Here is a 26,867-nt window from a genome sequence, read left to right on the forward strand (position 1 = left end):
TGCCATAAAGCAAGTTTTAATGTTTGAGTCCACTCATCAGAATATCACTGGTGATTTACAGACAGCCTGGTTTGATAGTAGCTGACAGGCTTATTATAAAACGTAGACTGTGTCATCTTCAACAGGTTCAACCTATCAGAAAATAAATAGAAACATCACCTCAGCTGCCACAATACAGACAAACCAGAGCATTGCACATTCACTTGTACATCACAATCTTATCCAGTAGGTCGTTTTGTTACTGGAGTAATTAAAATAAAACTACTTTAGGTCAAACAATATTGCTTCAGAATCATCACTCTTCATATCACCGGCATGACAAAACAAGTTCCTTGATATCGTCAAAGTTTCTTTTAATCAGTGATGCAAACACGTCACTTCTTCACCTTCGGGATATTGAGAAAAAGGTCCGTTTGTTTGGTGAACTATTCTGGCTGCATATTCAATAACATCCGATCCATCCATTTTCTAATGCTTATCCGATTTAGGGCCGTGGTGGGTGTGAGCTTATCCCACATATGTTGAGAAGCGGGGTACACCCTGAACAGGTCACCAGTCACACAGAGACAGACAACTACGCACATGACCGATGGCCACATTAGAAGTGGCAGTTATCTAACAGCAGGGTTCTCTCTCCATACTTTGCAAAGCTGGCTGGTCAACCTGTTGAGGAATTACCATTCCCTGTTCACAAGCTGCTAGAGCCCAGCAAAGGTTTTCTTAGCTTTCTCACTGAAACGTTTACCTGACTAATATTTTCATTCTTGGTGATTTTATGATTGTTCCCCGTTAGTATCGGCTCACCAGCACGTGCGTCGGTCATACGAGCTGAGACGCTTCATTTGGTTCTTTTACTTGTCAAATCTGTGTGTACATGCAACGCTGAGGATGCTACTTTCTCTCACCACGTGCCAGCCTTTTAAAATCAAGGTTGCTGAAGTAAGAGTCGTGACCATGCTGCACTCTCGCTTGTGATCAGCTGGCTTGGCCCATTTGCAGAATATGTGCTGAAGTGTGAGGCTCTATCTCTACATCGGTTTAACGCTGTCTGCACTGCTGTCCTTTGAGGTCATACCGCCTTAAATGAAGGGCACTCAGTGCAGGAGAGCTTGCAGTGTCTTATGAAATTTTAACAAATATCAGGAGGCTGTCAAGGCCTCAATAGCACAAATACTCACTGGTGCATTTCCTCAGTCTGAGCATGTTCCCGCCCTAACCAGCACTGTTGGCAGCTCTTCATCTTTTTCTTGTAATTAGAACATTAATTTTGAGAATTATAAATGCTTGGTTTGTGTTCACCCAAACACATTCCTCTTCTCATCAGCTTTCTCGGCTTCAGACTAGTTCCAGTTTGTCCCATTTTCCCCAGTGCATTTAATATGATCATTTCTACATTATTACTTATCTCTGCGTCAGGCTGGGGTCCTGTCCAGAGTGCCCCCCCGAGTATTTCAATTGTTCTTAAATTATTGGTACCGTTTACTGACATCCTACTTCCTGTGCAGCACTTGGATTAGATTACAAGCCTGGAATCGCAACGCAGAAAGAGCTTCCACTGCACCACTGTGGTGCTCGCATTCAGTGATATTCAATAACACTTTATATAACATGAACATATATTATAATAAATTCTTTGCCAATGACCGGGTACTGGAGTTACAGATATTAGCACTGAGGTTTTATTCGTAACTTTTGTGTGCCCTCCACACCTGTGCACATGCGCCTCCATCAGGTGGCTCTTAGTAAATTTCTCCATCCATCCCCTTTGGTCCAGAATACTGTAGAACTCGGTGCACCTAACATGTGTTCTCCAGTTAACTTCACCTGCCCTCTTACCCTTTCTTTTTGCTATCTTTGTGAAATGTCTACGATGTTGCTAGTCATGGTACATGACTGCCTGAGACTGGATACTTTTTCTGTGGCTATTCATTCAGTCGTTACCTTTGAGCCCCACATACATACTCATTGCAGACCATCTGATTCATAAATGTCTCATTACTACTCACAGGAAAACCTAAATAAATGAGCTTAGATGATGTCTGAATTGTGCAGTGTAAAGATAATGTTGAGCAAATCAAACACGTAACTCAAATAGTCCTATAATCTGTTGCCTGCCACACATGCACACACCGGGACTAAAAAGGGCCCTTCATTTTTACAGAACAGGTGACAAGAAGCCAGTTCAATACTTTGCAATATTTGTGCAGTAAAATATCTGTCGTTTAAGTATGCCACTGAATAAGCTCGATAAATCCATACAGCTGATGGGTCCCTGTTGCTGCAGGATGCTGGTTTAGCTGGTGTCACCCAGGAGGGTCAGTATGGAGCTGGCCTGTGAGGCAAGTTTACTGCTGCTATGATCTGTGAGTTTACTGATGCTTTCCTTCATATTCACAGAGTTCAACGCCTCCTTCATGACACCTAGAGCACACAAGAACAGAAAGAAAAGAGAAAAGTAAGAGGTTGATTGAAACAGATCAAATTATGCAGATGCACTGTAGCATATTCTCTGATCATCATTGGGTGTACAGTAGACTTTGTGTTCTTTAGAGCTTGGTTTGAATACATTACACACCTGAGTCATTCTACACCAGGAGAATCTGTGACACGCTCAAACCTGGCTCCCTAAGAATCAGCCATTTTTCTACAATAATGCTGCCGTTCTATGAAAAAGTCTTTGAAATAGCTGAGGATGCATGAAAATTCTGCTTTTTAAATTCTCTTTATTTTTTCCACCATTTAAGTACACGAGGTAGCTACACAAACATTCAGGGCTGAGAAACACATTTAGGCTGTGCAACCAAGACAACTTTGCACCAAATTGGCACCAATGTAAACACACTACTACTACTGGAAATTCAGAAAACCGAATATCTAATAACCATTTTGAATGGCCTTCGTGTCCTGTTACTATTAACATCGCTATCTGAAACACAGAGCTGAGTGACACTTGTGACGTTGTCATGGTCCCCGGGGTTGAAGGGTGTCGTCTTCATTAGGACTTCATGGTCTATTTTCTAGTCTTGTTATTTAAGTCTTCTGTTAAATTAATCACGACTTTGTGTTTATAATTACTTTCTCTTTGTCTTCAACTACATTTCCTCTCTGGTTACACTGTCTCAGTGTCCATTGTTGTCCCACATAGCTTTATATCTCCTAGCTCTGGTTTCCTGTGCTTCCTGGGTGAATGCTGCTCAGTGTCTCCTGAGCAGCGGTTGAGCAGTAACACAAGTAACGTGTTACTGTAATCCAATTACTTTTTTCACGTAATGAGTGAAGTAAAGAATCAGTATTGTAAAAAAGTAATTATATTCCTGTTACTTTCTCGTAAGCACGCTGCGTTACTAAATCGTGATTGTGTTTGTGAGAGCGTCTCATGACAGTGGCGAGCGTGCGGCGTCTGTGGCAGCAACAGACGTGTGCAGATCAACAATGGATAACATGGAGTGATGGAGAGAGTACGACCGTGCAGCGTTTACAGCGTGGACGTACTGACATAATTTTGATTCTGTAAAATGTGACAAAAACATCAGCGTCCGCCGTTCACTCTGCGTGAAAAATTAAACTTCAAATCTGAGCGAGCAGCACCCGCCGCGCTCCTGCTAAACAGCTGAACGTAGATTTAAGAGCAACAGGACTCAGTGCTGCTGAATCTTGGATTTTATTGTTTTCTTCGGGCCTCCATATTTCATACTTCCTGTAACCTGCCTGTGGGGATTTAATCTCTGTGACACTGAGCTGTAAGCTAAAAGGTGCACACGAGGTTTGCTTGCTGCATTTTTGTGGCTCCTTTGACACTGACATCACAGCTTTATCATTCTACATCCACTGGACAGAATTACTGCAATTTCTATGTGTTGCTTTAAAATCAGACACATACTGGAGTTAGCCAGGCTGCAAATGAGACCTAAAGCACTGAACTTGACCTCGACCGCTCCCACAGGATCCTCCAACATCTTCTTCAGCATGGGTAACAGGTCTGCCTCCCCAAATGGATCCTTCATAGACTCTGCATTGTTTACAGACATGCAAAAATAGGTAAACATATATTCTTTGATGGACATCATCTCTGTTCAGTATTGACATCAAACATCTTGTGTTTTGCTAAATTGCAACAGGTCATTATTGTGTTGTATTGTGTGCTGATCTGTGGAACCAGCGCTCAGTGGCACCTCTCTCTCTAAGGGGGAGCCAGGATCCCTCCCGGGCTTCTAGACTTCTGATTGGCCAACATTTCACACAGTCAGGATCTGGCATGAGCGTTTGACTTTGGTTTTAGCGTTTACACGTGGATGGAGATGTTTTTTCAAAACTGCACGTATGGACAGGATTTAAAAAAATTTAAAACTGAAAATCTCCATTTTCAGAAATACCCCCGTGTACGTGGCCTAAGCTGAGTTGGTTGAGCGTGACTAATAACTGCATCATAAGGAGATAGTTAACATGGAGAGGAGTCTTTTTCCACTTACATTCAGATTTTCTCTTTGGTGGCGGATATGATCACTGATCCAGCGGGAAGAATTTGTAACTTGGACTAATCTGAATTTTAACATGATGCAGAATTGGTGAGCATACATGATTCAACCAATTCATTAAGTCACTGATATCTGAAAAGGTAGTTGTTGATGCAGTAAGGTCAGAGAGCAGAAAACTGAGCTGCTGAGTGCTCATTAAAGATGCAAGGTGTAATCGTTTTTCTCTGGGAAGACAACACTGGACGCACAACGGTGTCAAACATTATGCATTTGTGATCAGACGTGTACAAAGTGCTTATAGAGAAGCCAAAAGTAAAACCTGTGTCCAGTGTGTGGCCACCACATGTTGCACTAAATTAAACGCCTTTGCAATGTTAAGAAATTCTGTGGTAGTGCAGTTAGAGGCACCATGAATATGTAAAGTCAGCTACCAAGATGCTTTTACCAAAATGAACAATAACAGATAAAAGAATTCATTTAAGAAATTATTGCAGGATTTGGGAGTTGATAGATTACAATATACAACAAGCTGTTTAAATAGTTCCGGGCGTTTGAGGAATGATGTGAAATTGTCCACATAGGCAATGTTTTCATTCCTGCAGCACCCTTGAACCAAATGTGCAGGTGGTCAACAGCTGAAGAGCAGTCAGAGTAATATCCTTCACACAGGCCCCAGGAGAGCAAACGGTACGGCCACCGAGCATCGCCAAGTGTTGAGCCATAGACGTGGGTAGACTCGGCCTTGAGGAGGTGGTCGATGATGAGCAGGGGCATGACCACATGTGAGCGCCAAGATGCAGCTGTGGCAGCAGCGACAATAGTAGTAGTACCTGGCAGAGGAAAACGGCCTGCGTGGCAGGTCTGTGGCGCCACTGCAGGGAGGCTGACACACTGGAGCTGCAGCAGCTCGTCACGCCTCCTCTGCATTCAAGTCTGTACTGGGTAGTTGTTGTTGTGTATGTGTGGCTGGCAGCTGAAAAGCTGCAGCCGAGTGCAAAAGAAACAACAACTGAGAATAAAGAACAGTGTTTAAAAGTGTAGTGGTCAGGTCCGCCATGCGTCTGCTACAGCCTGGAGGAGAGAGACGGCTAGGCATCTGTGCTGGAGCCAGGCAGCCTGGAGGAGTGTTGAAGTGGCGAGAAAGTCCGGGGGTGACACAGCTGCGACAGCCAATCCAGTGCTGAGCAGGCCATGAGAAGGAGGAGCATGTTGAGGAATGAAATTGGACCAGCATCCCTGTTGGGCAGCCATCCCATCTTCATTGTCCAAACGGTCCCCATTATCGTTGGGCTGAGCGAGGGGCATCCAGTAGCCACGGATGCTAAAGCATCATCCTGCTCTGGAGCAGACGGCCCCACAGAAGACTGAGTATGGTGGGAGACCACAGACAGCCGAGGCTTGAGGACAGAAAAAACTGACAGACAGGCTAAAAACAAAGTCAGCCTTGGTAGAAGACAAACCAAGTCGGGAGCCTTCATGGTGTGTTGATTAGCAGTGGTTGCACCGTTAACCTTGTAAAGGATGTCAAGCAGAAATTACAGTTTCAACAGCAAAAAACTTTAGAAGCCAGCAAAATATGGTTTGAAAAACAGCACAGAGGCACTAATCATAGCAGCACAGGAACAAGCCCTGAGCACTAGATCCACAGAGGCTGGGGTCTATCACACCAGGCAAGACCCCAGTGTAAAGGTGCCCCTGTGACAATCCAGCACATAACAGCAGGGTGCAAGATGCTAGCAGGCAGGGCATACATGGAACGCCATAACCATCGTGTACAGAAACATCTGTGCTGAATATGGCCTGGAGATCCTCAGGTCACACTGGGAGACGCCCCCTGGTTTTGAATACCAAGCTAAGATACTGTGGGATGTCCAGGTACAGACGGACAAACTGGGTGAGTGGCTCCAACAAATCCCAAGAATGAGTTCCGAGACCCTGTCCAGAGGAATCCTCAGTCCTGGGAATCTGGTGGAGGACCTGTGTGCGTGTAACATACAACCTGCTGGTTATGGTAAAATATTTTTAAATCCCGGGTGGGTGTGCATGGGCTGGTAGTGTTTTGACGTTTCAATCATGAGGTCATTCTATGTACAACATATTTACGTGAGCCCAAACTACTGTGATACTCTACACGTCACTCACTTCCACAGACACCAAATTACAACGTGTTGTGAACACTAACAGACAGTGTTGGGGAGTAACAGAATACATGTTAAGTATTTAAAATACAAAATATTACTGTTACAGTTACTGTTTAAAAGGTGGTATTTAGAATACAGTTACTTTGTTGAAATAAATGGATTCCACGGCGGTACTTTCCTGTTTCAGGACTGTTTGGGTTTTGTTTGTTCTGTTGTTCCAGGCGGCAGCGTTATGGTTGCCATGGTTACAGTGACACGCGCGCTCTCTGTGTGTTTCCTGGGTGAGAGAGCGCCTTTTTGTTGTTGTTGTTGTGCTAAGCTAATAGGCCGAATGCTACAGGCATCGCCCTAAAGCATGCAGCCTGATGGGCCGTGTAGTCCGTGCTGCAGGCAGAATGGACCGCCATACCGTTATGTGTCTGTGAGCGAGGGAGGGAGAAAAAGGTACGAGCTGTCACCGAGCAGAAACGGGAGCTGGAAGCATGTAAATATAATAACAACCACTGCAGCCAAGAAGAGTGCCTGACGAGCCCAGCTGTGAGTAAGCTGTTAAGACTCGACTGTACGCCGTGTTCCTGTTTTCCTCTGAAACAATAAGCAGCCTTTCAACGCCTCTCTCTGTCTCAAACTTGACCCAGACAACAAAGTAAAGCTAGTTTTCAGCTACGAACCCGACGTATTAGCCAGCCATTAGCCTTTACTACGGTTCGGAGCCGCGGACCTTCAGTAACAGTAATAAATCACAGCAATAGTACATTCACGTTGTTGTAAACAGCATGATAATATATTAAGTAATCCAAAGTATTCAGAATACGTTACTGTCATTGAGTAACGTAACGGAATACGTTACAGAATACATTTTGGGGCATGTATTCTGTAATCTGTAGTGGAATACATTTTAAAAGTAACCTTCCCAACACTGCTAATGGAGTGCCAGGCTCTTCCTTTGATACACCAAATAATTCAAAGTCACTTCCAGACGAGACCAAACTAGTGTCTGATAGTTTGTACTTTTTAACCAAAGCCAGTGTTGGAACGTTCCCAAATATATTCCAGAGTAATTGCTCATTCCTAGCTGGAGAACCCTTCGTAGTAACACTTTGGATCCTTCTAGGATTTAGAAGCGCTGCAGAGCTTCTTGGGCCATCAGAAATCTCAGGCCCAACTTGAGAGATCTCACTAGAACTACACTCTGACATGTCTGATAAATTCAGCCGAAGAACTTGAAATTGCTTTACCAATGTCAATGGCACTTGCAATTGCCAGGGCAACCAGGGCTTCATTCTGCATGATGACATGTTCACTTGATGCCATAGAAATAAGATGCCGAATTCCATTGGCTCTGGCTACCTCACGGACAACTTCCTGTTAAAGAGAGAGAATCAGCCGATCATAAGATAATAAGTGAACATCCGACAAAGCGAGTTCGATAACCAACACAAACAAATTAGAACTTAAGCAGAGAAACATTCCCAGTAGAAGAATCTGACTCACAGAGTTCTGACTATGTCTGATGAGAGCAGCCAGCAGGCGACTGGCTTCTCCTCTGACTCCTGCATGATCCTTGGCTTCGCACCACTCCATGATCCGATCGAGTAGGTCAGCATCTCTCCCCAGCACTAACGCAGCTTCCTCTGACACACAGTGCAGCACAGGGTAGAAGACGTTTGTTTTGACAACGGTTAATAAAGACTGCCAGCTGTACATGGGGGAAAAGATGTACTGTGTATTACATTAATCGGAGTGAAGCATGAACTTTTGGTGGGTCTCCTCATGTGAAATGTAATTTTGATCCTCGCACAACATTTCTGTTGAATTAACGTCAGGTGTTTGACTTGGCGAGGTGCTTTTCCTTTGTTGTTCAGCGTTGTGTTGACGATGGCCTCGTTGATACCTTCAAATTTTCGGCCTGGATGGAAGTTTCCATACTTTCATTTCATATTTTCATTTAATTTCTTTAAACGGGCTTTCTGTTTCAGACGTGTGAAAATCTGGTAACGACTACAGAATGTGTCCCATACAGAAACCCAGAGCACTCATTATCCCAATCCCCTTCAGACCTTACACCACATGGACAGGTGTTTCACTGGATCTGCTGATACATTAGCCCCATAGTTTATTTTTGCAGGAAAGCAGTGTGTTTGTATGCTGTTTGGTGCCCAACGGTCAATAAGAGGTCTTCTACCAAAGGGAAGAATCAAAGTTATCACATGTCATCAAAACTAAACAATTGTTGCTTCCAAACTGAAGCATTTTGCTCACCGTGTCCGTCCACCATCATACGCAGAGTGCCCAGCAGTTTGAACTGAACTGGGGGCATGTCCGAGCGCAGCAGCGTCTTTATTCTGTCAGTCACCCCGTCCTCCAGCATTCGCACTTTGTTGGTGGCTGGGAACACACACGTCATATTATCGACTTTCTCAGCGTTTCACTTTTACTTTATCAATTCACATTGATTTTAAGGACAAAACACATTCAGGATCATTTTAGGTTATGAAATGTACTTGAACTTGTTTCTTTTGATTGCTTAGGCAGTGGAAGCCTGTACCCGGAATGGCAAGGTTTCTGAGTGCGCTTAGTCCAGCATGTTGAACAGATACGTCTCCTTCATCTACGTGCTGCTCCAACAATGTCAGGATGTGAGGAACCACTCCGAGGTCCAGCATCTTCACACAGTTACTGTCTGACAGAAAAACAACAGTCCTCAAAACCCAACTACTTAAAAACAAACAAACATTAACATGAAGGTCATTTGGGGCTTTTCTCTCTACTGTGTAAAGCAAGAATTGGTGCACAAGTTTTAATTTTGTTATTATTTTTTATTAATTATACACACAGTCTCAAATACATGACTCGTGCAGTAGAATAACTGACTAACTGCTAGTTTGTCTGTGCCAGCAGGACTTGTGTTAGGTTTAATGTATGTGCTGTAGGTTGCCATTTAGAAAGCTAGAATGCTTCTGTTTGCTATCGAGGTAACCCACGCACATGACTACGTGCACGACATTGATAAGGGCAACAAGCAGCCTTGAGAAGAACAGATTCTACCAACAACAACCTGGCAGAGCTGCACTCCCATCATATAACCACACATTGTATAACCATGCTTGCACAGCACAATCACACTTTGTAACCAGTTATAGTAATTTCTCATAGGTAATACAGCAACATGCTTTATGAATGTTCATGTGTGTAAGCAATAAAAACAACCTGCAGGGGGAAAACAAGTTGAAGTGGGTTGGAGACAACTGCTTCCCCCTCGCGAGTGAAAACCTGAGCTCTGTGTGACCTCGTCCCTGAGTGAGCTGTTTATCCAGCAGTATGAGGGGTAAAACTCTGACAACTTGTGTGACAGTACTCACTGGGCAGACCAATACACAAGCTACTGGACCAGAGTGAAGATCTATGAAGAACTGCAGATTTACACAACCTGGGAAGTTCTCCTGGGGCCATTTCTGTACAACTACAGATTTCTGAATCACCACTTCAAACAATTTATTCTGATATGTCCCCACTTTGTCCATGTCTGAGACCCACACTGTCCACAATGATGCAATTTTTACATTGTCTGGGGGGGGGCTGACAAAGAAAGAAACCCAACCTTGCTCCACAACCGACACCTTCAACCGTGACTGAAAGTTGCTGCTGCCCTCATGGATGAACCAAATGCCTTCTGGAGAAAAGGTTTATGGTCAGAAGACACAAAGATTGAGCTAAAATGTTAAGAGGCATGCTTGGAGGAGTAACGGCGAGCCTTTCAAACTGGATGTGGGCCTGAAAAAGACTGAAGTCTACCTTATCTCTCATCACATCTGAGAGTGGGTAAAAAAGTAAGAACTATTTGTATTAATGTGGATTTAATACTCAGATTTTTACCTTTATGGTTTCACAAAGGGTTAAAAAGAGGATGCACAAAATTAATATGATTTACTTTTTGCAAACGCGCATAAAGAAACTCTGTTACAGCACTTTGCATCACTGTAAACATAAAACCTTTCACCCACTCTCAGATGTAATGAGAGGTAAGCTGGGGGCACTTCAATCCCACCTTTCTTCACGGTTTGGAAAGCTCAGCTTTACTCCTCCACACATAACTCTTATCATTTCTGCACAGCAGTAGTGTAAATTAGCCTTTATACACGTAGTGTTTTGCCCATTTTAAAGAAACAGATCTTTGGGCAGCTTTCCAAGCCACTGATTTAAACCTCGTCCTCTTCCAAAAGCGCTGCCGCAGCAGGTATGTCTGGTAGGAGTGGCTCTGCAAAGCTACTCGGGTCTCGCTTTTTTTCCCTGGAGGCTAGAGGCAGTTAGAACAGCGTCCTCACTCACCGGCTCCATCCAAGCTCTGCACTGCCTGCTGGGTAATGCTCATAGGATCAGAGACTGGACTTTTTAAACAGAGCGCTGACCCAGACTTCCTGTAGTGGGGTGCTGGTTCCACAGATCAACAAAACCTAAGAACACCGTACCAGCAATCCACCATGGTGCTGGCAGCGTTATGGTCTTGGGCTGTTTTGCTGCCAGTGGTAGTGGTACAAGCTGGATGGAATAATGAAGAAAGAGGACTACCTCCAATTCTGTAACTTCATCTCAGATCAGCAGCAAGACAGAAAGTTGGACACAGCCGGGTGTTCCAAAGGGACAATGATCCCAAACACATAACACGACTGGATTAGGAAAAGATAAAGCAGGCTAACAGCCCCAAACTCAGACTTGTTGAAAATTTGTGGAATACATTTCAAATCTGGATTCATCCAAGGAAACCAACCAATTTGAGTAAACTATCAATTCTGCCAAGACGATTGGTCAAATATCCATCCAGCATTATGCCAGAAGCTTGTCGATGGCTACCAAAAGCATCTGGCCGAGGTACAATATGTAAAGGGATATAAAACCAAATATTAGGGTATAATTGAGTATTTTAGTATACTTTGACTCCACGTGGATTAGAAAAAATTCAAAGTAAATTCCAACTTGTGCAGCCAATTGTTGTTTTTGGGGTGATTAGAGATGTGTGCTCTACAACAGCGGTCCCCAACTCCCGGGACAGAGACTGGAGCTGTGTGGTTCTGGGCCGCGAGAGCTGGGGCTCAGGTGTGAGATTGGTGGTTTCCCTGGGTCTTTTCCCGTGTGTTATAAATACATTTTCTTTCTTTTGGTACCGGTACTGGTTTTATTTTGTTGCATTTATTTGCGACACCTTAAAAGCTGGTTTGTGAAAATATTGTCGGACATAAACCGGTCCGTGGCGCACAAAAGGTTGGGGACCGCTGCTGTACGAGCATTTCACCCCAGAAAAACATCACGTGATAACACTAAATACCACTGAACACAAAAAACAGTATGTTAAAGAAACTGTTAATGAATGAGAATGACTATATCGTGTTTTGATCCGTTTAAAACATCAGATTTAAAAAAACGTCCATTTCGAATTTAATGTATAAACTGTAAACTGTCTGGACAGATAGTCTGATGGAACCTTTCTGCTGAGGAAGTAGAAGAAAGTGGGTTTTTGAGATGTTTCACCCGGAAAAAAATGGGTGAAAACCAAGAAAAATAAATCTTAAGTTATCTTAAAAAAAAGTTTAGAGAGCTGTAAAGAGTGGAACTGTCTCTCCAGACTCAGTCAAAAACAGTCAAAAAGACCATGTAGTGTGTCCTTTTGACAAACATCTCACCATTCCTGGCGAAGTTGGCGATGGCCAGCGCTCCCGATAGCTGCAGTTGGGTGTTGGAGCTCTGGAGCCATGACAGAACATCCTGGTACACCAGACCTGATCCTTCACCAAAACACTTCTGCATGGACTCATCTGACACACAAACAGTCTTTTGAAAATAACTGAAAAAGCAACGTGATTTAGATTCACATGCAGCAGTGACATTAGGTAAATCAATACACTAGTGCACCAACACCAGAGATTACATATTCGATTGGTCACAACACATTCAGTGACAAGTGCAGTGCGTTTCTTTTATTTACTAATTTTTGTTTTGTAACTCGACACAATGAACGTATTTACTGGACAATCAGAGAGAAAAATGCATCTTTCCCTGACGGTTATTAGTCCTCGTCACCAGTGATTCAAGTGTGCCTGTAATCAGTTTTAGCCAGATGATCAGACATATGTTCTACCTCCGTGCTCTTTGAGTGAAACAAAATCCAATTTTGGCACTCCCCGTTTTTTACTATTAAATGAGCCACTAAATACTTGCTAAATGTAGCTGTTTCTGAACCAATCATAGATGTTTCTTGTATAAATGCTGCATCTGCCCAATGTGATTTGAGATAAAGCAAACATCTCTTAAGCTTAATGGAATTATTAGCACCCCTGCTATGCCATGAAATTACTCTGTCCCTATATTATTAATACAGGATAATATATGTTCATATGGTATCCTTTCTTTTGTGCTTCCACTCTTTAACATACCTCTGACTTTTGCCCAGGAACAAACGTTTTCAGAAGTAACCACAAAATACCAAAATACCCCTCCCCTTGAGTAAACAACCTGTCAAACCCACCAACAAACAACACACCCCTCACTGTGATGAAATCCAGTGCTATGTGGTCATCAAACCTCATCTACAAGAACGGAGTCACAGCATGGCAGGGAAGGTCAGCGTGAGCCAAATATTCTTTGTCTGCAACTTTCTACGTGCTTTAATAATCTCACATTCTTTTTCCATGCCCTGCACCTCTGTTTTATGTTTCTCCTTCACTGCATCATCACTCGCTCACATTCCAGGAATGTCTGGAATATTCCAACGATAGTGTGGCAGTGGTGTGGTCTTTGGCTCAAGGGGCAGCGGCAGGGAGGGTGATGGAGCAGGTGGAGATGTGGTTCTAGTGAGGTCTCCTTCCCTTTTTAGTGACCTGAGACAGCAGTGAGGAGTCAGCTGCAAAGACGTCGGTGCCAAACGAAAGAAAAGTGTCTGGATCATTTACAGAGAGGTCTCAGCTGATGATCATTATCCAGAATAGGCAGAGTTAGGTCTATATATATATTTGGACACTGACACAAGTTTGTTTTTTCCCTGTGTACCTAAACATATTCATGTTGTGAAGACTCTCAGCTTTTATTTGAAGGTATCAGCCTTTAAATTGGATGAACTCTTTAGAATTTCAGCTCTTTAACATTTGCCACTCTGGCAAATGACCAAAAACAATGGGACACTTGAGTCAAAGCCTATTTCAATGCCATGTGTGGACATTTCCTTTGTTGTTTCATTATCAACTAAGCAGGTTTGGAGTTGACTTGAGGTGGTGCTTGCATTTGGAAGATTTTGCTACGAACAGACAACATGCAGTTAGAGGAGCTCTCCATGCAGGTGACACAAGCCTCCTTAAACTGCGAAAACAGAAAACAAACACCTGAGAAATTGGTACAATATTGGCAAAACCTACAGTTTGGTAGAAAGAAATCACAGGTGAACACAACGACGCAAAAACACCTGCAGGTCCAAAGAAGACAACAGTGGTGGATGATCGCAGAATCATTGTCCATGGTGACGATTCCACAAAGAAACAGCAACTGAACGTCGCTGCAGTAAAGTCCTGGAGGCGCATTCAAAAGGAGGAAAGCCGGTGATGTCCATGAGTTCAAGGCTGCAGGCTGCCACTGCCAGCAAACGGGTTTTAATCAAGCGTTAGAAACGATTTTTTTATTTTCAGCTATTTAATTTGTCCAATTACTTTTGAGCCCTGAAATAAAGGGATTGTGTCAAAAATGCTTTTTGTTCAACTGAATTAAAGCTGAAATTCTGCACTTCAGCTACATCTGAGTCGTTTCGTTTCACTGTGATAACGTGCAGAACAACATTGAGAAAAACGTTGTCTCCGTCCAAATACTTGTGGACCTGTATGTACACCACCTGTGCTATCAGAGGTTTGATATGGTCTGTACAGTTTTGCACCTTCTACACGTTACTTCACTCTAACAATCACAGATTAAGACACTGCTGCTCTTTCTAGCTGGTCACGCCTCTTCGATGTCTTTAGCTTCTAGCCAGCTGTTCATAATGCGACGATCTGCCTCTTCCAGTCTCTCATTTCTGTCGGCAATATCTGTGTTAACTGAACTTGTGACGTTTTCACAGCACAGACGTCCTCCTGCAGTTGTTTAAGCACACTACTGAGTTGGGACAAAGTTCAACAAAAGCATTCGATGCAATACTCCAGGCTGTTAGAACTTTCAGCGTGGTCTCTGTCACCATGCTTGCATAGCTTCTGCCCTGTTTAGCAATGCCACTCTTAGATGTCATTGAAATAAAAAGAAACCTCTCAACACTAAGGGAAACTACTTACAGACAGTAGATGCCCAATGAGAGGCAAAGCCAGGGGGAACAGAGGTTTTGCTCAGGAGCTCTGCATTATGCGAGCGTCTTGGTGAGTGGATCCCAGCGCAGTGCAATTTCAGCACTTTGTCTTCCTGTTTGTCATCTGACCACTTCTTCCTTTCAAACCTACACTAAGACAATGTTGTTGCTATGCATTACGTACCCCCTAAAAGCAGGGACACCATTAGGTTGGAGGCAATCTTGATGCTGCAGAGGTCATGTGGGTCAGACCCTCCCTGCAGACTCCGAATCATCTCGGATAAAGCTTCTGGGACTCCTGACTCTGCAAACTGTAGTTTCAGAGTATCTGGTGGCACAGAACAATTCATTTCAATTTACTCATAGAGCACCGGATCACAACAACAGTTGCCTCAGGACGACAACCCAACAAGTTTTACTACTGTCTCCATTAATCATGAACATATGCATGAAGAAAACTAATGTTTGGACTTTATTTTGTTACTGAGCAGCACATGTGGTAAAAGTCTTTGAGTGCTTTCATAATAGGAGACACATTTTCTTAGTTCAAGTCAAGGCAATGTATTTCACAATAAATTGAAAACAATAAGCACATGCCAAGGCTGCTCTCCATCTCCCTCAAGCTTCCTACAACCCAAACTCCAGAAAAGCTGGGGCTCTGCGTAAAAAGTAGAGGAAAACCAAATACAACGGATCTGCAAATGTCGTAGACGCATTTAAACTGACATTAAAACACAGACCACTGACTTAATATTTTAGTAGCTCATGAAACGTATTAGCTCATTGTGAATTGGATGAAAGCAGCATGTTTCAAATAAGTTGGAAGTGGAGCAACAAAAGGTTCGAAAAGTACACGGTACTAAAAAGAACGTTTCACCGATCGATTAAAAACATGCCCTTACCGCTCTCTCCCAGAGAACCCAGTATTTCCAAAATGACATGTCGCCGTTCAGCATCAGGGGCCTGTTTCAGCTGAAATATCAGTACATCTGCAACATCCAGCTGTGCCAGCGCCTCCCTTGCAGAGTCTGCAAACACATGTGGTGTGTAATCAGCTACAGAGTTAGTGACATATCATAATCACAGCAGAACAGCTGCACAGTGAATCGTTCTTTTTTCATTTCTGAAGTATTAGCCCACCTCCCTCTGGGACACCTGGATATGTTAACTGTGTAAGCTGTAATTAGTCACCCCATTAGATCACAGTAGCTAAAAAGAACTGTGGCTAAGGAGGTAGAGCAGTTCAACAGGTCAGTGCTCTGAGCAAGATACTGAACCCTAAATCTCTCCAGGTGCATGCCATATTAATACCAATACATTTGTAACGTACAGTTTGTTGAGTAGTTCGAGTGCTAAAGCATGGCTAAACTCAAATGCTAAATGCTTTCTTCTGTTAAAAGGCTTAAAAAGATTACTCTGGCCTGATGTGGTTACCACAGTGAGTGACAAAGTATTTACTGTGTCAGCCATTTATCTCTGGCATGTTGCTCACAAAAGAAAACCCTCCCTGCTTCATGTTTAGGGTTGCAGGCAGTGTTGGGTGTAACGCGTTACTGTAATTAAGTTACTTTTCCACTGAAAGAGTAGAGTAACTGATTACTGTTCATTTTTAGGTATTTCAATTACAGTTACTTACAATGTACTTGCGTTACATGGTAAAATAATTAAACTGGCTGAATATTTCATTTCAATCATTTGTCTTCTAAACGTAGAAGTAAACTCTGCCGCTTTAACATGGCTGTAGTGCAGCTGCGCGTCATTTCACACCGGTTTGCTGCACAGTCGTTTTCTACAGCGGAAGCTGTCGGACTGAAGCGAGTGGCTGTTTTTTGAGGTGGACATATTCCCGTCTCTTCACTTTTCTGAAACGAGCAGACAAGAACATTACAGTAATATGTAAAAACTATGGGCTGCTGTTCATAGCACGAGTCATCTACTGAAGTGCCTGACACGGAGCATAGACGAACACTTCTGAGCGATCCTTGTTCATCATCCATGGATAACACAGCGGCAACTCCCGCTAGGCAGCAAAACCTGATTTTACTTCAGCAGCGCAGAAAGCGTCTGAAGGTGAGCTTAAAAACGACTGCAGGCTACACTGTGGAAGAGATGCTGCCGCTGCGTACTGCAGAGTCTCCGTCTTTATTCATTATTTAAAGAGTTTAATTTCTATCGTCTGCCACTCGAGGTTTAGAGGGATTCTAAGAAGTATTTGGTTAAATTACTTATTTAGTAATTAAGTTACTTTTCTGACACAGTAATTAGATAAGTATTTAAAATACAATATTGACTAAGTAATTAGTAATGAATTACTTTTTTAAAGTAACTTACCCAACACTGGTTGCAGGCACATTAATTAAAGGCAATGCTGTAGCTGTAAAGAACATGTGTAATCACTAAAGCACTGACGATCAAACTACATCTAACAGCACTTAATACAAATAGTAAATAATCACCCATGTCTGCCAGGTTACACAAGGCCAGCAGACAGACGTTGACCAGTGGATCGTTGTCAGGATACGCCCTCATTATGGAAACGAGTCTGGGGATTACACCACTCTGGACCAACTGGTCCTGCTGGTATGCTAGGTAAAAAAGGTAGGAGACAGAGATAAGTGTTAAGGAATAAAGTGGGAGACCTCTAGATATCCATTTTTATCATTTTGTTAAAAAATGGATCTCAGAGCTTTTTCTCAGGATGCTGACAAGTTCTAAGCGTTTAACGAGAGGCAGTTCTGTGGTACACGGACTGGTTCTTATCGAGCTCTTTTCCACTCTACCTTAGTATTCAAAGTGCTTTATACAACATTACAATATGGATGCAAATGTCTTGCTGTGAAAAGCTGGAGGAGAATGAGAAGACTACAGCAGCAGATCATATCAGCTCCTCCCAGCCACGAACAGAAGCATGGCACGCTGAAGACTGGAAACATGCAACCTGCTACAAGACTCTTTTTTGTTTTGACACAGCAACTTATGGAAGCCCGCCACTAAATAAAAACAAAACAGCTAGCATCCAGAACTCGAAATGTCGAGTTATTTTCTCAAAATTTCAAGTTACTTTTCTCAAAATGTCGAGTTAGCTCTGCCAATCAAAAATATGCGTGAATGAGGTCGCTTTCTTGTTACCCGGAAGCATATGGCGCAGAGGAGCGCGCACTCAAAAACGGATCCCAACAAATTGGCGCTTTGGCGAGTACGCTTGCTGATAGTAACACCGTGTGATTCAGCTAATAACAGGGATTTCATCATTTGTGAAGCCAGGCTGAAAACACTCAGCAATCTGTGCGACTGGATGTAATACCTAGCTTAGCTGTAGCATTTGTAGCTGACGCTTCAGCTTCTGGGTAACGAGGAAATGACGTCATTCACGTAGATTACTGATTGGCAGCGCTAACTCGAAACTTCGAGTGGCTTTTCTCAAAATTTTGAGTTAATAACTTGAAATTTTGAGTTATGGATCCTTTTTTTTTTTTTTTTTGTAGTGGCGGAAATGGGCTTCCATAGAAACTAGTACACTAAGACAGTGTACTGGCAGGCTTACTCTACACCAGTTAACCATGCTTTGAATGCTCCAGCGCACCCTGTGTAATGTTGTTGACTGTGTGCCTGCTTTTATGGCGACAGTCTCACATATTTCAAAGCATAAGTTAGCTCCTATATAACATTTCACGCTATATCAGTCCGATTATGGCAGGATCTGGACAGTTTTGGCAGTCAGGAACAAAAATAGGCATCATACAGTTATTTTATCTTGCATAGTGCAATAATGGATGCAAAGCAACGCTGCATCTAGGAAACCTGACACATGTTCTGAAAGCAGCTCGCATGACTGATCTGTAGTTGCCTAACATGATGTAGTTACCATGACAAGAATATCATGTAGTTTGGAATTAAGATCTGTCACTCTCTGTAGCCTTCAAAAGAAATCAGACTCATCAGCACACTGAGAACGCCCTGCTGACGGAGCCAGCAGTGTCCCACCAACTCACAGTTGTCAAAGCAGATGCGCCCGATGGCCCTGCCAGAGTTCAGCAGCATTTCTTGGTCATCGCTGTTCAGATGGGGAACCAACACCTTCACCAGGCCTGCCTCGATGCATGGCTCCCTCACTGCAGCTACAACACATGCAAGGACATTAAACCTTGTAAACGCTGGTATATTTTAAATGCTATGTTGCATATGTTACTCAACAGCTATGAAGCAACCTGGTGTTTTAGTCTCATGACGCATCACTGGAGCATAAGCATTTTTTAAAAGCATCACAGCCACTCTGTGTGGAATTTAAGTGCATTTTTTCATATCAGAAATAATATTAAAAAAAACACAACAACCTCGTACAGATAAAACGTCAACCCAGTAAGTTGAAAGTGGCACTAAACTAAACCAGTTTGGACGTTTTCTAAAGTGGCTTCATCTGTATAATCCTACACATACTGGCTTTAGGTTACTTAAAAGGGATAAAAATGTTTCCTTATACACTGCAATATATTTTTATTTGATATTTAATAATTATTGTAATTAAAAATAAACATAGTACAAGGTCCTTAACATGAGTTAAACTGGTTTTAAGGACCTTGTAGAATCCTAAAGCTCTTCAAAGAGAACATGAGACAAGACAAAATAAGGAAGCTTATACTGTACAAACTGTTTTATGAAGCACACCCAGTTTTATAGTATTCAAGTGTTCTACCTTCTCGGGCCATCTCTGCCACCACCAAAGCCACCTGGCAGCTCAGACTGCTTTTTCTCTGTAAGGCCTGAGCCAGTATGGGTAGAATACCACTTTTGGCAACGTCGATAGCAGCATCTTTCTCTGTGAATGCAAAAGTCCGTTCATTTAGAATGATAAAATTCACTGTGCAATATGTGATGTTAGTTGAAAAGTGACTCAAAAAGTTGATTCTGTTCATCTGGACGAAGCGTTTTCAGTGGGACAAATGTTTCAGCACTCAGCTGGGGGACTTCTTCAGTCTCAGCTGACTGCAGGTTTCCAACCGTAGGCTACGTCCACACTAGCCCAGATAGATTTGAAAACGCTCCGCGTCCACACTAGTGTTTTCAGTCGTTTTCACAGAGTTGTGCATCCACACTGAAACGGCCCAAAACGCTTATGTTCCAGTCCTGCGCATGCACAAAAGCGAGTGAGAATTTGAAGAAAAGCTATCTGGAGCATGCAAACTGATATTAATCTTAAACAGGGCTGTCAAAATTGAGAGCAATCAAAACAACTGCTGTATAATGCCCTCCGCTAGCTTTAATTGGTCACTTGACTGCATCAGATGACTAAAATGTGTCATCATTTTAGAAAGTCCGCGTTTTCGAGAACGTTTTGAAAACGCTGTGGTTTTCCTTGAGGAAAACACCGTCTCAGTGTGGACGGGAGACCAAAGCAGAGAGAAAACGATGCAGTGTGCACGTAGCCTTAGAAACGGTGCATTTGCATAATGACTGAAGCTAGCACCACTGACTAACAATGAGCCGTGAGGTCAGTTTGATGATCTTTAATATGCAAATTGTCACAACTCAATAAACATTGATCAGTGGCCATGAGTACCATTCACAGAGAGTTGGGGAAAGGCTGCAATCACAGCATTGTAAGATGGTGACAGATGTACCCTTGGCCTGACGAGGTGGCTCTTCTGTGCTGTGCCATCTGCTTTGCCAGAGGTCGTTTGGTTTCCCTGATGTATAAATCCTGGAAATCCTCCTGGCGCTTAACAGCGTACACCATGTTACTGTTTGTGCCGAGAGGACCCGATCTTCAGGGTGGACCGGTGTTTTGTGAAAATGCGTCTCAGCTGTTCCAATAGTCCTGACACATAAAGGGTCACTAAAGGTTTTCGCTTCCATCTCTCCTCGGTCATCTGGAGCTTTCTTCAAGTGCCTTCCCAGTTGGATATTTGTCAAAACTGGGATAACCACATTCACTTAGCACATTCTTGGTATGATGTTCTTCTGCTTCCCTGGCTGCTTTGTCTGTGGGGATGGTATTCCTCTCTGATGACACCCAGTTTGTGCTCCAATGGATGATGAGAGTCAAACCTTAAATACTGATCCGTATGTGTAGGTTTATGGTACTCATTAACGTTTAAATGTCTCCCATTACTGATGGAAATCTCACAGTATAACTTAAGGCTAGCCTGCCATTTATCGACCGAGTTAATGTGATCAGTGAACTCAGCACGTCCTGAAATTTGATTTCCCCCCAGGTGTCATCCACATACCCGAACCAATGACTGGGCGGTGTGCAGGGTAGGATACCAGAGTAAAATGAGTTTGTCTCATATGCTCACCGAACAGCTGGATCTTTGCCTTCTGGAGGACTTTTGTTGCGCAGGCCCTTAACTGAAGATCTCAGTTGCAGACTTTTAGGAGTAATCCTGTTTTGGTGGCAGCTGTAGTCAGCCATCTCTCGTGCTGTTTGCTCGTACTCACGTACTAGCTTTAGGCAGTCCTTGTCAAAGTGGGTTAAAATGTCTTCATGCATGAACATTTCTCCACTCTCTGTGAATGGTACTCATGGCCACTGATCAATGTTTATGACAATTTGCATGTTAATGATCATTAAACATGGCCTAGTGGTGCTAGTTTCAGCCATTATCCAAAGGTACTGTTGATAAGGTTGGAGAAACCTGGAGTCAGCTGAGACTGAAGAAATGTTTCCCACTGAAAACGTCCAGATGAACAGAGTCAACTTCCTGGGATGTGTGTGTTATATGACTTACTCTTTTCTAGCAGCGCAGCCAGCACTGTATCCAAATGAGGCTTGAGCTCTTCTTCAATCAGCTCTGTACTCACACTAATAGCTTTTAACGCCTCACACAGAGAGTCTGCCACACACAACAAGAGTTAGCTGTTAGCTTTAGTAACACGGAAGTCAAGGTGAGCCATGCCATTTTATAGATAGCACACAACTTGAATAAGATTATGATTCTGACAACGAAGCAACTAAAAATTTGCCAACAAGATCTGGAAAATCTGTAGCACTGACAAAATAAGGAGCTGGGTTACCTTGTTACCAACACAAAATCGTAGACAGATACTGGTTAGTGGCTACCAAGCACTAAGTCCTATATGCCTAACTTGGCATTCAGGTTTAAGTGATCCTATAATTCAATTCAGTTTAATTAAATTTTATTTATACAGCGCCAAATCCCAATAACAGTCACCGCAATGTGCTTTATATTGTAAGGTAAACCCTACTATAATATTAAAAAAAACCCAACCCAACAATCATATGACCCCCTATGAGCAGCACTTTGGCGACAGTGGGAAGGAAAAACTCCCTTTTAACAGGAAGAAACCTCCAGCAGAACCAGGCTCAGGGAGGGGCGGGGCCATCTGCTGCGACCCGTTTATAACAGGACATTTGTTCGTATCTGTTGACAGGCTAAGCTTACAATTTGTTACATTTGGTTTTATAACCCACAACACAGCAAGGTGTTCATACACACACATAATAAATAGTGATCGTGTTACCTGACATGAAAAATAAAAAAACATACCAACGAATGGCTTCTGGAACCTTAAGAATGAAGTTTGACTGAAAACTTGTTTTGTTGGAGAAATGTTAGACTGAAATGAAAATGGTCCACTTACAAAGAGCTGAATTTAAAGACACAACAAAAACCAAAGTGAAAGCATGGAATTTAATTTCATTTATATAGCGCCACAACAACAGTTACCTCAACACGCTTTATATGACAACAATACAAAGAATGCAACAATCAGAAAGCCCAGCTGTTGCACGGCAGTGAGGAAAGACATGTTTTAAAACCCCTCCTTTAACAGGAAGAAACCTCCGACAGAGCGGGGATCAGGGAGGGGCTGCCATCTGCTGCACCTGGTTGGGGATGAAGGACTGATCCTTCACAACCCAGAATGATATACAGTAGATTATACAGCTCCACAGTGAGCAGAGGGTCCGCTACAGGACGTCAGGCTCTTAGGCCACACTTATGAAGTCTGTTTCTGATTGTTTGGTCAGAGACATTCACATCCAATTAGGGCCGCTCGATTATGGCAAAAATGATAATCACGATTATTTTCACTGAAATTGAGATCACGATTATTTGACGATATTTATTTAACCCTTTAAGACCTACTATAGAACCAAGTCCACCAGAGCTTATATTATTTTTTTACATGCTGTAGTGCCATTTGTGGGAGCATTTCAAGTTGCTATACATCAATACAACTGTTATAGCCCATATTTTAATAATATGTATGCATTAAGTCCATAGTAATTACATAAATTGCAAAAAAGTGCAATAAACTACAAAAAAAATTGAAAATCGCTTTTGTTTTGTTTACATATATTTCTACTTGGAGAAATTTAAGAGGTTTATCCCTCGAAACTTTAAATACAATAAAGTTGCAAAAAATAGTTTCCCACCACAGGAAATTTATTTTGAGTGTCTTCATAGTTTTATTTTGGAGATACAGTTTTTATATACTGCAGGAAAAACAAAAAACAATCCTATGATGCAAATTTGCAAAGAAAACAGCATGTGCATCATTTCACTGTGGGAAGTGTTACGAACAGCTGATGGATCGGCAAAGCGTGTTTCTGGAATATTATGTTTTTGTTCCTGCAAGCGCTTTTTATGCAATTTTTGCAAAGCTATATGTGGAAGGAAACCGTGACCGAGGACAAGCTGATGGCATCAGATGTAAGTACAACTCCTCCGGTTTCGATTAATTGAGCAGCCCTACATCCAATGGCCTGCTGGAGGTCATTTTGTAGGACTCTGGCAGTGCTCATCCTGCTCCTTGTTGCACTGCTGACGGCTTAAAATATAAATATATAATAAAATTCAAAAATAGTGAGAAAACAGTCTGGAAAGATAAGGACTATAAACATTCAAGCTACCCTAATTAATAAAGCTTCATTATAAGCAGAAAAGACACGATGAAAAGCAGAATAATCAACAAAGCAGCAACTGAGAAAAAAGTGACAAACTGGCATTAGAGCTTTAGCCTGCGAGATTGCCGACGTCATTATCCGACAATTAAAAATGTTTTTCCTATTTTCTTCTACAAGTCTTGGCAGCGCTCTTACGGGTATTGTAGCTGATATGATGCTCCACCACATGCAGAACGTATATGAAGAAGCTGCTGGAGACCAGAGCTACTACCACTAAAAACCACACTAGAGTCCTGCCAACAACACAACTTCTTCAAGAAATCATCAGCTGAAAGTCTAACGAGGTCAGAAAGAAAAGCGTCTGGACTTCTTTCAGCTGCATGAAGACGGGACTGGGACTCTCCACCAATTGACTCTTAGAACTGAAGAAGCTTCTTGGATGAGAGGTGAAACGTCTTCAAGCAACTTAAAGAAGTCCAGAAACTTTCCAAGCTCCTTAGACTACGATGACCTGGATGACTGAGAACCTTCGCAGACATCAGCTGAAAGGTTAACAAGAACTGGGGACAAATGTTTAATTACATCAAATATCAGGAGTGAAAATCCTCCTTATTTTTAGAGTGTTTTATAGAGCTTTGTGGACTGGTGCCAGCTGAACTACCTCCAGATCAACGCCAGTAAAACCAAGGAACTGGTGGTAGACTTCCGCAGGCACAAGCATTCTCCACTGCAACCACTGAACATCCAAGGTATGGACATTGAGGCTGTGGACAGCTACAGGTACCTTGGTGTTCATCTGAACAACAGACTGGACTGGACTCATAACTCAGACGCCCTCTACAGGAAAGGGCAGAGCAGGCTGTACCTGCTGCGGAGACTCAGGTCGTTTGGAGTGGAGGGCCCACTCCTGAAGACCTTCTATGACTCTGTGGTGGCTTCTGCTATCTTTTATGGCGTGGTCTGCTGGGGCGGCAGCATCTCTGCTGGGGACAGGAAGAGACTGAACAGGGTGATCCGAAGGGCCAGCTCTGTTCTAGGATGCCCTCTGGACCCAGTGGAGGTGGTGAGTGACAGGAGAACGGCGGCTAAGCTGTCATCCCTGATGGACAACGTCTCCCACCCCATGCAGCAGACTGTGACAGCACTGAGCAGCTCCTTCAGTGGGAGACTGCGGCACCCACGGTGTGGGACGGAGAGATTTCGCAGGTCTTTCCTCCCCACTGCTGTCAGACTCCATAATAAAGACTTTAACTGATCAAGCACACACATCCATACATATGCAATAATACTAAGTGCAATAATCCTTTCTGTCATTGTTGTATTTTTACTCAGTTGTATATAGTATTTGTATTCTATTTTTATCTTATTGTATATTTATTTTATTTTATTCTACTGTATATAGTATTTTATTCTATTCTGTACAGCTGTGTACTGTATTTATTCTTATTGTATTTTAATTTTTGCCTCATAACTTTTGCACTGTCCACTTCCTGCTGTGACAAAACAAATTTCCCACGTGTGGGACTAATAAAGGTTATCTTATCTTATCTTATCTACTATTTGCCAAATTCAGCTGAACTCCCACAACAAAATTATATTTCTCCTAATCCTGATCTTGTACAATATATAATACGACTTACATGATGCTTTTTTTCCTCTTTTACCCACCAATAAACAAAGTCTTGGTTAAACTTAAACCTTTAAATAAGTATAAAGGAAACAGCAGATTTTTCAGGAGCCGTCCAACACTGATGTTTCTGATGTGGTTGGATAAAGTCTGAACAGTTTACACGTGCCAGCAAAGGGCTGTGCACGCTTGCACATTTCTTCAACCAGAGGCACGGAGCATAACTCAATAACAAAGCTAAAGAGCTTCTTAAACACATACAGTCCATTTCAGTCAGACGCACACACAGAGTGCAGATGGTAATCACCTCGGCTAATCCCTATAAAGTCGATTGAAAATAGCCCGGGTGGAGGGGGCTAGGAAACGGATACACACACTTGTATGTCACGATCTAGCCCTCGTGTCCTTCTGCATGTGTAAAGACACTTATAGACTCTTCTGTGCTGAGCACTTGTTACTACAAGCCCCATTCAGCCAGTCGCACACACATTCATACAACCACTTTCTTCTATAGCGTTCATCCACACACACTCAGACGAATGAAGCGCAGGCAACTCGGCATCTTGCCCAAGGATATTTTGACATGCAGACTGCAGTAGCCAGGGAATCGATCCATCAACCTTTGGATTGGTGGACAACCAGCTGAGCAGTCAGGGCGGCACTGTGTGCATGCGTCTGTGTTAAAGCACAGGCCAACAATTTCCTAGTCAGTCTCACAATGTAATGCCAAGAAGTCCCCAGGGTGCCTATATACAAACGTGACTGCATGCATGGACACAATAACAGCAACAACTGGGAAATCCAATCCCATCAGTCCGTCCGCCACTAAATCCTGTCACTGTGATGCTCGTTGTGTTTATTCCACTGTTAGACTCCGCGGTACATTTTGGATAGTACTGGTATTATGATGGTATCTATGAGCAATGAGGACGCAAAGAAATGGTTCATGCCTCAGAGCAGCAGTCAGCAACGCCACAGACCGGAGAAGCCGCTGCACAGACGAGGCTGGTTGTTTGATTGTGTGGCTCAGCTGGTAAGTTTATGTCCATCCACCCCTGAACTGCACAGTGCTGCAATCTTACTGGCCGGTGGCACAAACAACTCACTGTTGCTGGTCTGCAGAGTGGCGCAACAGCACAGTGCACCACGCCGGCTGCAAATCGTTTTATCTTTTATACAGAGCAAGAAAGGATAGAAGCATCACACACACAGAGGATGTAGCTACTCACCAGTGTCTGTCATGGCTGCTGGCTAACTGCCTTCGCCTGCTTGCTAGCACTGAGTGCGCGTCTGTGTGCAGAGAGGCCGCCCTCCCTGATTCAGTCAGGTGTGTCCCGCCTCTCACTCTGCCTGCTTCCCTGTCCTTGCTCTTCCTCCACTAATCCTATTACCCAACTCTCCTTTTCGTTTGCCTCGCTTCACGCTGCCCTTCTCTGCTCCC

At 43.0% G+C, this 26,867-nt stretch overlaps 1 protein-coding gene and 1 long non-coding RNA gene across 6 annotated transcripts; both read right to left on the reverse strand.

Moving 5' to 3' along the window:
* On the reverse strand, positions 1–26,867 carry LOC113034857 (rap1 GTPase-GDP dissociation stimulator 1). Of its 5 annotated transcripts, none has more exons than XR_013901128.1 (15): positions 26,656–26,867; positions 21,659–21,763; positions 19,624–19,746; positions 18,923–19,048; positions 17,387–17,515; positions 15,833–15,958; positions 15,115–15,258; positions 12,295–12,426; positions 9,165–9,299; positions 8,879–9,004; positions 8,111–8,250; positions 7,855–7,981; positions 3,922–4,009; positions 2,260–2,421; positions 1–132 (listed from the first exon to the last, which is right to left on the reverse strand). XR_013901128.1 is itself a non-coding variant. In XM_026189972.2 (15 exons), exons 1-14 carry the CDS (start codon positions 26,666–26,668, stop codon positions 2,294–2,296), a joined length of 1,683 nt encoding a protein of 560 aa, XP_026045757.1. In that variant the 5' UTR covers positions 26,669–26,867; the 3' UTR covers positions 1–132; positions 2,260–2,293. The 5 variants fall into 5 exon arrangements, 4 of the variants coding, with proteins under 4 accessions (XP_026045757.1, XP_026045758.1, XP_080144414.1 ...); XM_026189972.2 differs by having other exon boundaries at positions 3,881–4,009; XM_026189973.2 differs by lacking the exon at positions 1–132 and having other exon boundaries at positions 1,657–2,421.
* Positions 13,655–14,200, reverse strand: LOC145419787 (uncharacterized). The gene is made up of 2 exons (XR_013901129.1): positions 14,067–14,200; positions 13,655–13,963 (listed from the first exon to the last, which is right to left on the reverse strand). It is a non-coding gene; the product is annotated as an uncharacterized LOC145419787 (long non-coding RNA).

Source organism: Astatotilapia calliptera, chromosome 13 (genome assembly GCF_964374335.1).
Source record: "Astatotilapia calliptera chromosome 13, fAstCal68.1, whole genome shotgun sequence".
NCBI classification, from domain to species: Eukaryota; Metazoa; Chordata; class Actinopteri; order Cichliformes; family Cichlidae; genus Astatotilapia; species Astatotilapia calliptera.

Coding starts and splice junctions, on each gene's coding strand:
- LOC113034857 (XM_026189972.2), bottom strand. Junction 9,005..9,164: donor CAGAAACCTTGCCATTCCGG/GTACAGGCTTCC, acceptor GTGTGTTCCCAG/CCACCAACAAAGTGCGAATG. Junction 4,010..7,854: donor TGCAAGTGCCATTGACATTG/GTAAAGCAATTT, acceptor TAAACAATGCAG/AGTCTATGAAGGATCCATTT.